Source organism: Ordospora pajunii (assembly GCF_021821965.1).
Source record: "Ordospora pajunii strain FI-F-10 chromosome Unknown Cg_08B, whole genome shotgun sequence".
Classification (NCBI taxonomy): Eukaryota; Fungi; Microsporidia; family Ordosporidae; genus Ordospora; species Ordospora pajunii.
Window position 1 is genome coordinate 1 of NW_026848128.1, and position 11372 is coordinate 11372.

General features: G+C 43.1%; 6 protein-coding genes and 3 non-coding genes across 9 annotated transcripts; 7 read left to right on the forward strand and 2 right to left on the reverse strand.

Moving 5' to 3' along the window:
• Positions 1-81: 81 nt before the first annotated feature.
• Positions 82-981, forward strand: HK407_08g13130 (proteasome; the record flags this gene model as incomplete). The annotated part of the gene is made up of 1 exon (XM_060421280.1): positions 82-981. The coding sequence occupies one exon, from the start codon at positions 82-84 to the stop codon at positions 979-981; it is 900 nt and encodes a 299-aa protein (XP_060276500.1).
• Positions 982-1074: 93 nt separating this feature from the next.
• Positions 1075-2967, forward strand: HK407_08g13140 (uncharacterized protein; the record flags this gene model as incomplete). The annotated part of the gene is made up of 1 exon (XM_060421281.1): positions 1075-2967. The coding sequence occupies one exon, from the start codon at positions 1075-1077 to the stop codon at positions 2965-2967; it is 1893 nt and encodes a 630-aa protein (XP_060276501.1).
• A 177-nt stretch (positions 2968-3144) lies between these two features.
• On the forward strand, positions 3145-7716 carry HK407_08g13150 (dopey-like protein; the record flags this gene model as incomplete). The annotated part of the gene is made up of 1 exon (XM_060421282.1): positions 3145-7716. The coding sequence occupies one exon, from the start codon at positions 3145-3147 to the stop codon at positions 7714-7716; it is 4572 nt and encodes a 1523-aa protein (XP_060276502.1).
• A 53-nt stretch (positions 7717-7769) lies between these two features.
• On the forward strand, positions 7770-8081 carry HK407_08g13160 (uncharacterized protein; the record flags this gene model as incomplete). The annotated part of the gene is made up of 1 exon (XM_060421283.1): positions 7770-8081. One exon carries the CDS (start codon positions 7770-7772, stop codon positions 8079-8081), a length of 312 nt encoding a protein of 103 aa, XP_060276503.1.
• A 536-nt stretch (positions 8082-8617) lies between these two features.
• On the forward strand, positions 8618-9301 carry HK407_08g13170 (uncharacterized protein; the record flags this gene model as incomplete). Its single annotated transcript, XM_060421284.1, has 1 exon — positions 8618-9301. One exon carries the CDS (start codon positions 8618-8620, stop codon positions 9299-9301), a length of 684 nt encoding a protein of 227 aa, XP_060276504.1.
• An 84-nt stretch (positions 9302-9385) lies between these two features.
• Positions 9386-9457, forward strand: HK407_08g13180. The gene has a single exon. It is a non-coding gene; the product is annotated as a tRNA-Arg (tRNA).
• Positions 9458-9598: 141 nt separating this feature from the next.
• On the reverse strand, positions 9599-10336 carry HK407_08g13190 (uncharacterized protein; the record flags this gene model as incomplete). Its single annotated transcript, XM_060421285.1, has 1 exon — positions 9599-10336. The coding sequence occupies one exon, from the start codon at positions 10334-10336 to the stop codon at positions 9599-9601; it is 738 nt and encodes a 245-aa protein (XP_060276505.1).
• Positions 10337-10434: 98 nt separating this feature from the next.
• HK407_08g13200 lies at positions 10435-10506 on the forward strand. The gene has a single exon. It is a non-coding gene; the product is annotated as a tRNA-Lys (tRNA).
• A 731-nt stretch (positions 10507-11237) lies between these two features.
• Positions 11238-11352, reverse strand: HK407_08g13210. The gene has a single exon (XR_009601708.1). It is a non-coding gene; the product is annotated as a 5S ribosomal RNA (ribosomal RNA).
• Between the last annotated feature and the right edge of the window lie 20 nt (positions 11353-11372).

Sequence of the window (11372 nt, forward strand, 5' to 3'; positions counted from 1 at the left end):
AATGATGTGAGCATTGAAGCCTGAGATTAAAGCATTCTTTTTATTTTGTGAATGATATTGTTTTGGAAAGGCCCTTGTAAGATGAGAATGAGGTTGAATGATTTGGGAATGAATAGAGGGCTGAGGAAGGAAGTGGATTGTGAACTGACTAGGATGTATGGAGAGGACGAGTGTGAAATACCTTTTGATGGGGTGGATTCAGGAATGCTATTATGTGGAGAAAAGGTGGAGGACAGCAGGAGGGAAGGATTGTTTGTTGATGGAGACGATGGAGATATGCATATTAAGCAGAAAAGAGTGATGAGTATGAAAGAAGGTGTGTGTGAGGTGATGACGAAGAAGGAAGATGAAAGGTTTAATCCGTATGAAGATAATTCAGGAACCACGGTATGCTTGAAGCAAGAAGGATTCATTGTTATTTCGGCAGACACAAGGCACTCTTCAAGCATGAGCATAAACTCGCGTGAGATGTCGAAGATCTACCGGATTGGGGATTTTTTTCTTACGGCAACGGGATTTTATGCAGATGGACATGAGGTGTATGTTAAGATGAAGTATGAGATGAAGAAGTACGAGAATGATGGCCGGATGAGCATACACAGTGCAGCGAATATGCTTTCGAAGATTCTTTACTCGAAGAGATTCTTCCCATACTATGCATTTTGTACTCTGAGTGGATTTGAAGACGGAAAACCACATATATATGAATATGATCCTTTAGGATCGTTTGGGTCGGTGACCTGCATTTGCAACGGGAGCGGGAAGCCGATGATACAGCCGCTTCTTGATTCGTTTATTGACAAGAAGAACTGGCACGGTGCAAGCATTACGGGTGTGAGCGAGGAGGATTGTGTGAAGCTTGTTGCAAAGGCATTTAATGCAGCAGCCGAGAGGGATGTGAAGACGAAGGATGGACTGGAAATGTATGTTTTGAGGGATGGAAGTGTCGATAGAAGGATGATTGCCTTGAGACGAGATTAAATTCTGTTTGGTTTATGTGTGTAGATTTTTGTGGTATGGATAGGAAGTGTGGAATTATTTCAAAGATAAGTGGCAAGAAGCGAATCCCCATTGATGAGTTTTTTGATTTTTGTGTTTATGCTGTTTGTGTATTCTGAGAGTCTCGGGATCAGATATGATGAATCGATCAGTAAGTGGATGACGTATGAGAGGAGGAGGATGGCAGACAAGACGTTTGATGCGGTGCAGTCGATGTTTGTGATTGAGGAAGGAATGCCGTCTACTGCACTTACAGCGGGTAGGAATGCGATTTTCGGAGCAGTTGAGATGTTTGAGGATGAATTTGAAGGAATACCGAGTGGAGGGAATGTTGAGCGTGCTGAGGAGGGAAGATACAGGGTTAAGGGATATGAAACAGAGATTGATGTGAAGGGAATGAATTATCTGTGTCTGATGACTGGGATTGATGCATTGAGGCATGTCAAGCTGGAGAGTGTGGACAAGGTGGGGATTGCATATAGGACGTATTTTGAAGCGGAGCAGGCGATGATGCTGGGGGAGAGTGTGGCCGATGTAGTTGATATGGAAGAGGTGTATGCTGTGCCTGAATCGCTTTGTGGGCTTGTATCGAAGGTCGGGCACATAGACGGAGAAGCTGAGTTTTTGTGTTTGGTGATATCGATGAGTGGAAGGAAGGGGATGTTTTCGCTGTACGATGTTGAAATAAAGGAGGGTCGAAGGAAGTTTAGGAACCGAGCTCATGTTGAGTTTCCGATGGTGAGTGATGGTGCGATACAGCGGATGGTGTATGACGAGATTGAGGCTGAGCTTAGGAGGGATATACGAAGCAAGGATGAAGTGAGCGATGAGAAGAAGGATGTGACGTTTTATCCGCGGATTGGAGAAGGGCAGGTGTATGATTTGAAGGTTGATATGAGGCCAGTGTACAAGGAGGTCAGCAAGGGGTTGAGGTACAAGGAGATAGTTGAAAACATTAAGATAGTTGAGGGGGTGCCGATAGTTGATGAGGAGGAGAATGTAAGGTATATAGTTGAGGCGCCTGTGTTTAGTACGGGGAGGATACAGAAGGCGATAATGAAAACAGTTGAAGAGTGCCGAAAGGAGATAGAGGAGGTTGTTGAGAAGGTGTATGCAATGGTTGATGAAGAGAGAAAGGAGGGGAAGCAGGTTTCTGTGATAATGCTGTCTGAGTTTAGCGAGAATCCGGTTTTTGACGATATTTTCAAGAGGTTTGGAAAGAGGGAGCATGTGAAGATGGAGGATATTGAGCAAGGAGCAGCAAGGGTGCTGAGGAGCCAGTGCGAAGTTGAGGATGAGAAGTATTTGCGTGTGCAGAGAAGAGGGAACCGAGGAAAGCGGTACCTGGAGGAGGTGAAGCTACGCAAGGATGTAGATGCAATAAGAGCAGAGGTGGAGAAGGAGGGGATTGAAAAGATGTTTGGAGGAGTGGAGTTGAATGATGAAGATGGGATGTTTTTGAGGATTGGCAATATGAATAGTTTTGAAGAGCTAGAGATGGTAAGAAATAGATGGAATGAGTTGAAGAGGATGGAGAGTGAAAGGCAGAGGGAGGTTGTAAACAGGATTAAGAATTTGGAGAGGCTAAGGACAGCGATACAGGAAGGAAAGAAGAAGCAGAAGAAGGTGAGTGAGCCATGGAAGGAGCAGATTGGTGGATATGTTGAGAAGGCAGATTTGGTGTACAAGCAGATGAGCAAAGACATGAAGTCGAGAAGTGTAGATATTGAGGATGCAGAGCTTGAGCTAGTAGTCAAGATGAACATGGCGACTGGGGAGTATGAGGAAAAGATCAGAAAAGAAAAAGAAGCACAGCAGGAGAGTGCCAATGAAAGTAAGGAAGGTGAAGGAAAGGGAGTTGCAAGCGGCGAAGATGAAGTAAATAAAGATGAGCATGAAGGAGGAGAGAATAAGAACTATGCCGATGGGAATAAAGAAGAAGAGAATGAGGAGAAGCAAGAGCTGTAGGATAACTGGTGATCTATTAAAAGCGATTGTTTTAGTGTGTTTAGTGTTTATGAATTGTGAATTGTGAATGTTTGCAGTGAGTTATTGATGGAAGATGAGTGGTTTGTGATGTATGGTAGGATGAGGAGAAGGCAGTGAGCATGCATGGTTATAGTATGGAAAAAAGAGCCCTTGTTGATGGACAATGGCAGGGCGAAATATGAGGCCGAGATTGCGAAGAAGCTTGATGCATTTAAGAATGCAAAGGAGTGGTCTGATTTTATTTCTTTGCTGAATTCTCTTGATAGTACGATCCAAAGATATGCGATTGCGGATGTTCCCAAGAAGAAGCTTTTGTTTAAGCGGTTGAATCAGTGCCTGAATCCAGGATTGCCTGCTGGTGTGCATAACAAGGCGTTGGAGACGTACTCGATGGTGTTTGGGAAGCTTTCGAGAGAGGACTTTGTGGAAGAGTTTGACTTTCTGACTCTTGGGCTTTTTACGTTTTCAGCACACAGCCGGATTCTTGTGACGGGATCGTTTCTGGATGTGCTTGAAAAGCACATTGTTCCGCTTGGAAAGTGCATTGAGGATTACAGTAAGAGTGTTCTGATTGGATTGCTTCCACCGATGGAGTTTGAGTCTGGAGAATACTACAACCGTGCAAGGCTGATGGCGATGGACTTTAGAAAGCTTGTGTCGGCAGAGGTGTTTTATTATTCGCTCTGGAGTATTTTTTTGAATGATGAGAGGCTGAGGATGTCTATATCGAACTATATATTTGAGGCAGAGAAGGAAGATGTGGTGCAAGGCAATATGAAGCTTGTGTCAAGGGCGTTGTGTGTGGGCCTGGCAAGTGAGTCGGCTCTGGTTGTGAGACGATGCCTTGATTTACTGATATATGTGTTTGCGGACACTGGCAGCATTGGGGATGAGGAGATTACCTGTGATCTTGTTGAGGCGGTTGTGAAGCTTTTTGTCAAGAGGGATCTTTCGTTGAACAAGAGGATATATGCATGGATGAAGCTGAATGAAGGAGCCTGCAGATCGGACCTGGTGCTTCTTACGAATGTGATGAGGAGATTTATTTCAAGAAGCAGCTCTGAGGACATGCAATATTTTTTCCGGATCCTGATGACGCTGCAAGATAAAGGGAGCTTATGTGAAGTGATTATGTATAATCTTGTGTTTGAAGTTCTTGGGAGTCTTAGACAGCATAGCAGCGATGATTTTGTAAGTGTAAGGAGTGGAGAGTTTGTAGAGGGGCAGAATGAGAAGATAGATGTTTGGAAGGTAGCAAAAGTGTTTTTGACAAGTGATCTTGATGGGATATGGAGGATGTTTTACATGAAGTTAAGGAAGGAGCTTAGTGGGTATGGAGAGTGTGATATGGTTAGCAGGAGTGTGGAATGCATGAGTGTTGATGGTGCAAGATTGGATTCTGTGAAAGGCCATGATGTTGAATCTTTGAGTATGAATGAATGTGCCTTTACAGAAGTGATCAAAGAGCAGAGAATGAAATGCGATGACAGATATGATGCAAAGGAAATAATGAAGATGCAGTTTGAGACGAGTGTGTTGATTGGTTGTAATGAGATGCTTGATCTTGTAAGGTATGCAGTTGAGGAGCATGCGGTTGTTGATGCGGAGGTCTGTAGGTACCATCTTCCGTTTTTGACTGATTTGGTCCTGCAGAGCTTCCGAATGTTTGACTTTGAAACGCTGCTTAGGTTTTTGTGCCTGAGTGTTGAAGTGATGAAGCTTGAAGAAGGAGACGGCGAATGGCATGAATGTATGCAGGAGATGGTGTATAGGTTCTATATTGAAGAGAACACCGAGCTTTTGAAGTGGATACGGCCTGGACTGCTCTGTGAGATTTCAGCACATCTGGAATGTGTTATTGAATGTGATGCTGAACTGCTACTGCCACTGATGATTGATTTTCTGAAGAGATATGGCGTCAGTGTGTTTTCAGATGAGTTTATGCAAAGATACCATGCAATTGTGCTGAATATGCCTCCAGGTGTTATTAAGAAGCATTTGCAGGTTTATGAGATGATTGACAGCAGCAAGCTTGACTGCCTGAGGATGGTTGAGACATTGTGGGAAAGATTTTGTAGCAGTGGGAAAGGAGCATGCTTGAAGAGGCAGATAGATGATGGGCTGAGGGATTGGAGATATGAATGGGATGCTGAGGCTAATGACATATGTATAGCGAATATAGCAGCAGGCGACGGGGATATCGATTTGATGGAAGCCAGCTTGATGGCACATTGGGATTGCGATCATTGGCTGCTGGCAGAGCTTATATGGCGGTACAACCGTATTTTCAAGGGGGAGTTTGAAAGGTTTCTACTGAAAAAGATAGGAGAGGGCCAAGTTGAAGAGATAGGATGTTTTTTGATTGCGATGATTGAAGAGTTCAAGGGTGGATTTGATTTTATGGAGCTGTACTATGGAATCAACTGCAAGCTCGACTTAGAGAACCAGGTGCTTGATATGTTTTTGTGTTCACTGACGTATTTTGGAGATACATTTCTGTATCTTGTCCGGAAGATGGAGAGATCATGTGTGCAGGTAAGCGAAGGAATGCTTGGTATGCCCGATACCAGCCAGGTTTTTGGGGTGCTTAGATGCATAAGGAATCTGCTGAGGCATTCGAGAAGATTCAGGAGCTTTCTTCGTGAATCAGAAGACTTAATAGAATCAAAGGTATTCTGTCCGGGTGGGAATGTGAATGCGAAGGAGATGGTGTACAGGATGCTTGTGTATTTACTTGTGCATAAGAAAGAATATGAATGCAGACGAATGAACATTGAGGTTGTGCAGATGCTTGAGGTGCTTGTGAGGAGAGGGGTTATGGAAGGGGCTACGCTTAATGTAGTTGACATTTTGCGAATTGCGGAGGTTGCCAAAGAAAACAGACAAGATTCTGTGATTGTTCTTGGGATTGGATCGATACTCCGGCATAGTGGGAATGCGTCTGTGATTTCTGAAGTATGTGGGATTCTTGGCAGCTGGTGCTTCTACTATCATGAGATGCTTGAATATATATTTTCACTGCCTGATAGGCTGCAGAGAAAGGTTCTTGCTGGTGTTATGTCGATGCTGAGGAATGAAGGGTTTGGATTAATGATAGCATGTGAGGTTCTAGAAAGTATGCTGCTGAAGAGAGGCGTTGAAGCGGATCTTCCTGGTGTTATTGATAAGAGCATGAATTTTATGTTTGATTTTTTTGAAAGCCAGTATGAGCCTGATGTTGGGAATGCATGCGGCAACTGTTGTGTGAATGCCGTGGAGGGAATGGCTGGAGACGAAGTGGTTGTGGATAAGAAGTGTGTGAATGCCAGGATGAATGTATTGAAGCTTAAGGCAGCTAAGCAGTTGTCGTTGTTGTTTTTCAAGAAGGTGCCAATAAAGTTTATTGAGAGGCTTGTTGAGCAGCCGTGTGCTCGACTTATAGAAGTGCTCGATTTTAAAGAGCAGCTTTATAGCTCAGTTCTGAATGCGCCTTCGAACAATGCACAGGCATTCAGGCTATTGATGCATTTGAATCAGTTGATAGATGGGCAGGAGCTGATGGAAGTGTTTGAAAAGTCAAGAGCAGTATTTGAGAGGCTTTCATCTTACAGGATTGGCCCATACTACTCGTCACTGCTTTTTGGATTAGATACGCTTTCGAGGCTGAACATGAGAAATACTAACGAGCCGCTTGTGCTGATGTTTCTACAGAATTCTGTGTGTTTTCTACAGAAGCGGCTTGATATTAAGTGCAAAGGCGGGGAAGATTGTTTCAAAGATGAGCTTGAGCTGCTTGATGCGGTTATTGGGTTTGACGAGGGTGTTTCAGGTGTGATGCCTGGGATGGTAAGCGTGATATTTACACTGATAAACTCGAATGATGCTTACTTGAGAGGAAGGGGAATAGGATTGCTTATGAAGATGAGCTCTGAAATTGCTGAGGTGAAGCACTGGAAGCGGGAGTTTCTGGAGGTTTTCCACATGCTTGATTTTTTTTCGCATGAGTTGCATGAGAAAACTGTTTTGATGAAGAAGATAGTTGTTGATGACTCGAATGTGATAAATGAACTTATTGTAAGGCTTGATGGAGGGTTTTTTGTATCCCAGGCATCTGATGCCAACAACAAGGTGCTAGTGCTGAAGCGGATATCCTACATTATATTTTGTGCGCCATACAACCACTTTTTGGGAGTATCGCTGAAGATAGTCGAGAGGATAGCGATGCTTATAGGCCATGTGTCTGCTAGAGTGAAGAGGGAGGTGATGTTTCTGTCGAAGGTTTTGCTCCTGAAGATGTCGCATGACAAGCTTATTAGTCTCTACCCGATACTGTTTTATGATGTCGGAGTGACGATTGAGGAGGCGGTGAATGAGGATCTGGCGCTGCTTGGAGAAGTGCTTAAGCTGCTGGATATTGTTTTTTTGCTGAACACGCCTCAGCTTTCTGAAATCAGCGTGGTTTTTCTTGATTTGCAGAGGAAAGCGGATAGCGGAAGAAATGGAGTTCTTGGAAAGACAGCCATGATAGTAAAACAGGCCTGGAAGATGGAAGTGGATGTTAAAGAGCATCCGATGCCAATGAAGCGGATACCCCTAATGGTGCCTGGGAAGGTTTGTCCAGAGGATATCTTGAGATATATGGACTGTGCAGCCATGTACTACAGTTGGCTGAATGTGAACTGTTGTGAAATAGATTATGAGTATTTGTTTGGCATGATTCTGGATGAGTTGAGAGAGGTTGTTGAATAAATTGTTTATGTTTGCTTGTGATTGGATGATATGAAAATGCCCTGTGCTCTTGGATGAGAGAGGTGTATGCGGTGATCAAGGATGGAGAGAGAAAGTATGCGACTGGGCCTTTTGAGCCTCTTGCTCTTGATCTAGTGCTGGGTCTGAGTGATATAGCAAGCAATGTTTACAAGGACGAGCTTCTTTGTGTTGAATTTGATGGGAATAGGATTGAGGTACTGGCGAAGCCAAAGAATGTGGTGATTGTTTGTGTAGGCAGGAATGATTGTGAACATATGGAGCTTGTATACAGACTTTACAGAGTGTGCAAGGCGTATGAAGACTTTGGATTGATGGAGATTCTTATGGGACGGTATTTGAACTGAAGGCTACTAGGTGTCTCTGGGAATACATTTATTGTAGCGTTATACTAAATTTTGCTGGCCTGGCCATCAATTGAGAAAATAAAAAAAAAGAGAATGCACACCCAAAGAAATGGTAAGTCAGTACAAGCGGATTAATTTGTAGAGCAAAGGAACAGCAAGCTTTGGAAAGAAGAACAAGAGGAACATGGAGATGTGTAGACGATGTGGAAGGCAATCGTATCACAAGCAGAAGAACTCATGCTCCTCGTGTGCATATCCCAATCCCAAGATGAGGACGCCTGGGTCGATAAAGGCAAGGCGTAGGCGCAATATTGGGACAGGAAGGATGAGGCATATGAAGGAAGAAAGGATAGCAGCGAAGAATGGGCACAAAGGAAATCCCATATTGAGGCCGTTGTGGGCTAAGAATTAAAGTGATGTTCTTTGAAATTGTATGCGTTTTGGCTATTGTTTTTTATGAATGTATAAACTTGATGTGTGTTGTGATGGCAGCGGGATGAATAAGGATGTTTTGTCAAGCCCTAATGAGGTTTTTAATGCATGTGGGCAGTGTGGTAAGTGCATTTTTTTATGGAATTGAAAGGATAGCAGAGGCTATAGATGGAGTGGAGCCATATGCAAAGGAGGTGATGCAGGGATGGAACAATACTGTGTATGTGAAGAATGTGGAAAGAGAGATAAGGAAGATGCCATTTCCATTGTTGATTCAGCAGCTTAGCAGTATAGAAGAATTTGTGCTTGAGAGGGGAGGAAGCGTCTATGTGATCAGGCCGTTTAAGTCGATCCGGATAGAATCTAGCAATGGCCGATGGATATTTGGCAAATTTTATGGAATTGAAAATGCAGCAAATGATGAGGTAGTAGTGAAGTATTTTGTGCAAAAGTGGGAAGGAGAAGTGGAAATGTACGATAGTATTAAGGTTGTGTTTACGCCGTCTTTAGGAGATGCCAGGGTGGAGAAGGTGTATAGTGGAAGATCTGAGCTGTGTATATTGCGGGTTCTGACGCCTAAGCTGAGTACGAAGCAAGAAATAAGGATGATGTCGATTTATGTTTCGAACGACAATGAAGAGGAGGGATGCGAAAAGCACTGGATGGATTGCTTGGGATATGAGCCGAGGGATGGAAGTAATAATGAAATGATCAAACAGGAGCTGAGGATGTTTGAGAAATCTGACGATACAAGTCAGCAAGAAGAAGAGAATATAGACACATTGTGATGAATGAATTTGATAATGAGGTACTGTAAACATGTCAGATGCGATGAGCAAATGTTGTGTGCGATATGCGTTGTGTGATGGTGTGGGCCTCTAGTATAATGGCTAGAACAGTTGGCTTCGGACCAATCAGTCTGGGTTCGAGTCCCGGGGGGCCCGTCACTTTTGTATTAGCCTAGGCGTGGCAGTTCTAAATCATAGATACCTGATTAAAAGAATGTGTTTTAGACAATATCCATTTTCTATATTGGATAGTTTGATGAGTAGATACATAGTGTTGGATTACCATAAATGTTTGTTTTATTTTCTGCTCGATTTCTTGCTTTTGATTGAATGCATGAATTTCTCACCAATACTCATGTTTTTCTTTGCCCTTGCTTTCTGAGCATCATTGTTGCATCCTCGTCTTACATCAGCAATCTTCTTTTCTGATTCATTCTTTATGTTCTCAAATAGACTCATAAAATCGTCAATAAACTCCTTATTTTCAAGCAATTCAAGCTTGCCTTTGAGGTAAACCTGGCTTTCTAAGTCAGTGTAGCCATCTTCTATGTTTTCAGGCACATAGCTTATCCAGAAACTGCTTATATCGCTGTACTTTTTCAGAAACGCAACATGTTTCTGCTCAGGACTTCCAAATATCCTGTATCGTGGTGCGCTTTCAATAAGGTACTTTTTAGTGTACTTCAGCCCATAATGTTTTGGTGTTATTGTCTTTTTAAATGCATACATGCAAGGTACTTTTGCTTTCATGCATCCTACCAGGATCATGCTTTCGTTTGGAACAGCACCTAGAATGTATGATGGGCAAAAGTCTCTTTTCAGTGTGATTATTGAGCACAAATACGCAAGAGCATGGTGCCCTGCGGATTTCAAGCCATGCTGATGGACAGAAATCTGATCATTGATGTTTCTTGCGAAATGAAGTTTGAACGGATGTAGCAACACTACCTTTCTGTTTAGCTCGTTTCTTTTGTTGCTAATTATTGCAAAGCACATGATGAGCATCACGGCAACAAACAACAATTCATACAGCATAAGAGAAATAGGATGGGTGCAACATTTTGAAATCAGATGTACATACAAGCAAGGCACACTCACAAGTACATCATATCCTACTGAGAAGTAATGGTGGAGCCCCGTTAGCTCAGTGGTAGAGCATTAGGCTTTTAACCTAAGGGTCGTGGGTTCGATACCCCCACGGGGTGCTTTTATATACATACACGCAAAAACAACTATCTCACTCTGCATCAATAACACGTCTGCTCTTGATATATTTATTTTGTCTATTTGCACACTACAGCAAAACTAGTCATCCATTAGAAGATGCTTACAGTATTCCACAACCTCCACAATCTCATGAAGCCTTTCATTAAGTGTCTTTTCAAGAGTCTCTACTCTTTTCAACATCCATCCTGTACTTTCTTTCTCTTGTTCATATGCATTTCTTAACAAATGCACTTCTTTCTTTAGCTCACTTGTGCTTTCCTCGTTGTTGATCAGATCCCTTCTGAGTGCCTGGATATATGTTCTCAACCGCTGCTCGTTGGACCTAAGCCTGTTGATCTCCTCATATGCACTGCAATTACACCGTTCAGCTATATTTACAGCATCATGAGGCTCATCAACACAACTGCTGTATCTGACTACAATCGAAGGAACTGCACCATCAGAAAAGCTCATGGCTTCGCCAGTCTCGCTGCGTGATTCTGGTTGTAATTGTGGTCCATGGCATGCAGTCTGCACTAAAGAACTCAAACTAGCAACCGAGTCCGAGACATACTTTGTGAGCCCCTGCGATCCATTCATACAAGGATACATACTTGTACATGTTTTACACTTGCGAATATGGCACATGTTTCTGCATTCAAAGTGTGGACACTACACCATTACATCATAAACAGCACCATAACAACCCATCATCCAATTCATATTCAAAAAGTTGCAGCACCCAGGATTCCCGAGTGGTCTCCCGACTCAGTACTAACCAGGCTCGCACAGGCTTAACTTCGGAGATCTGACGAGTTCCGGTGCTTTTCCGTAGATATGGCCGCAACTGTCATCAGTACCCACA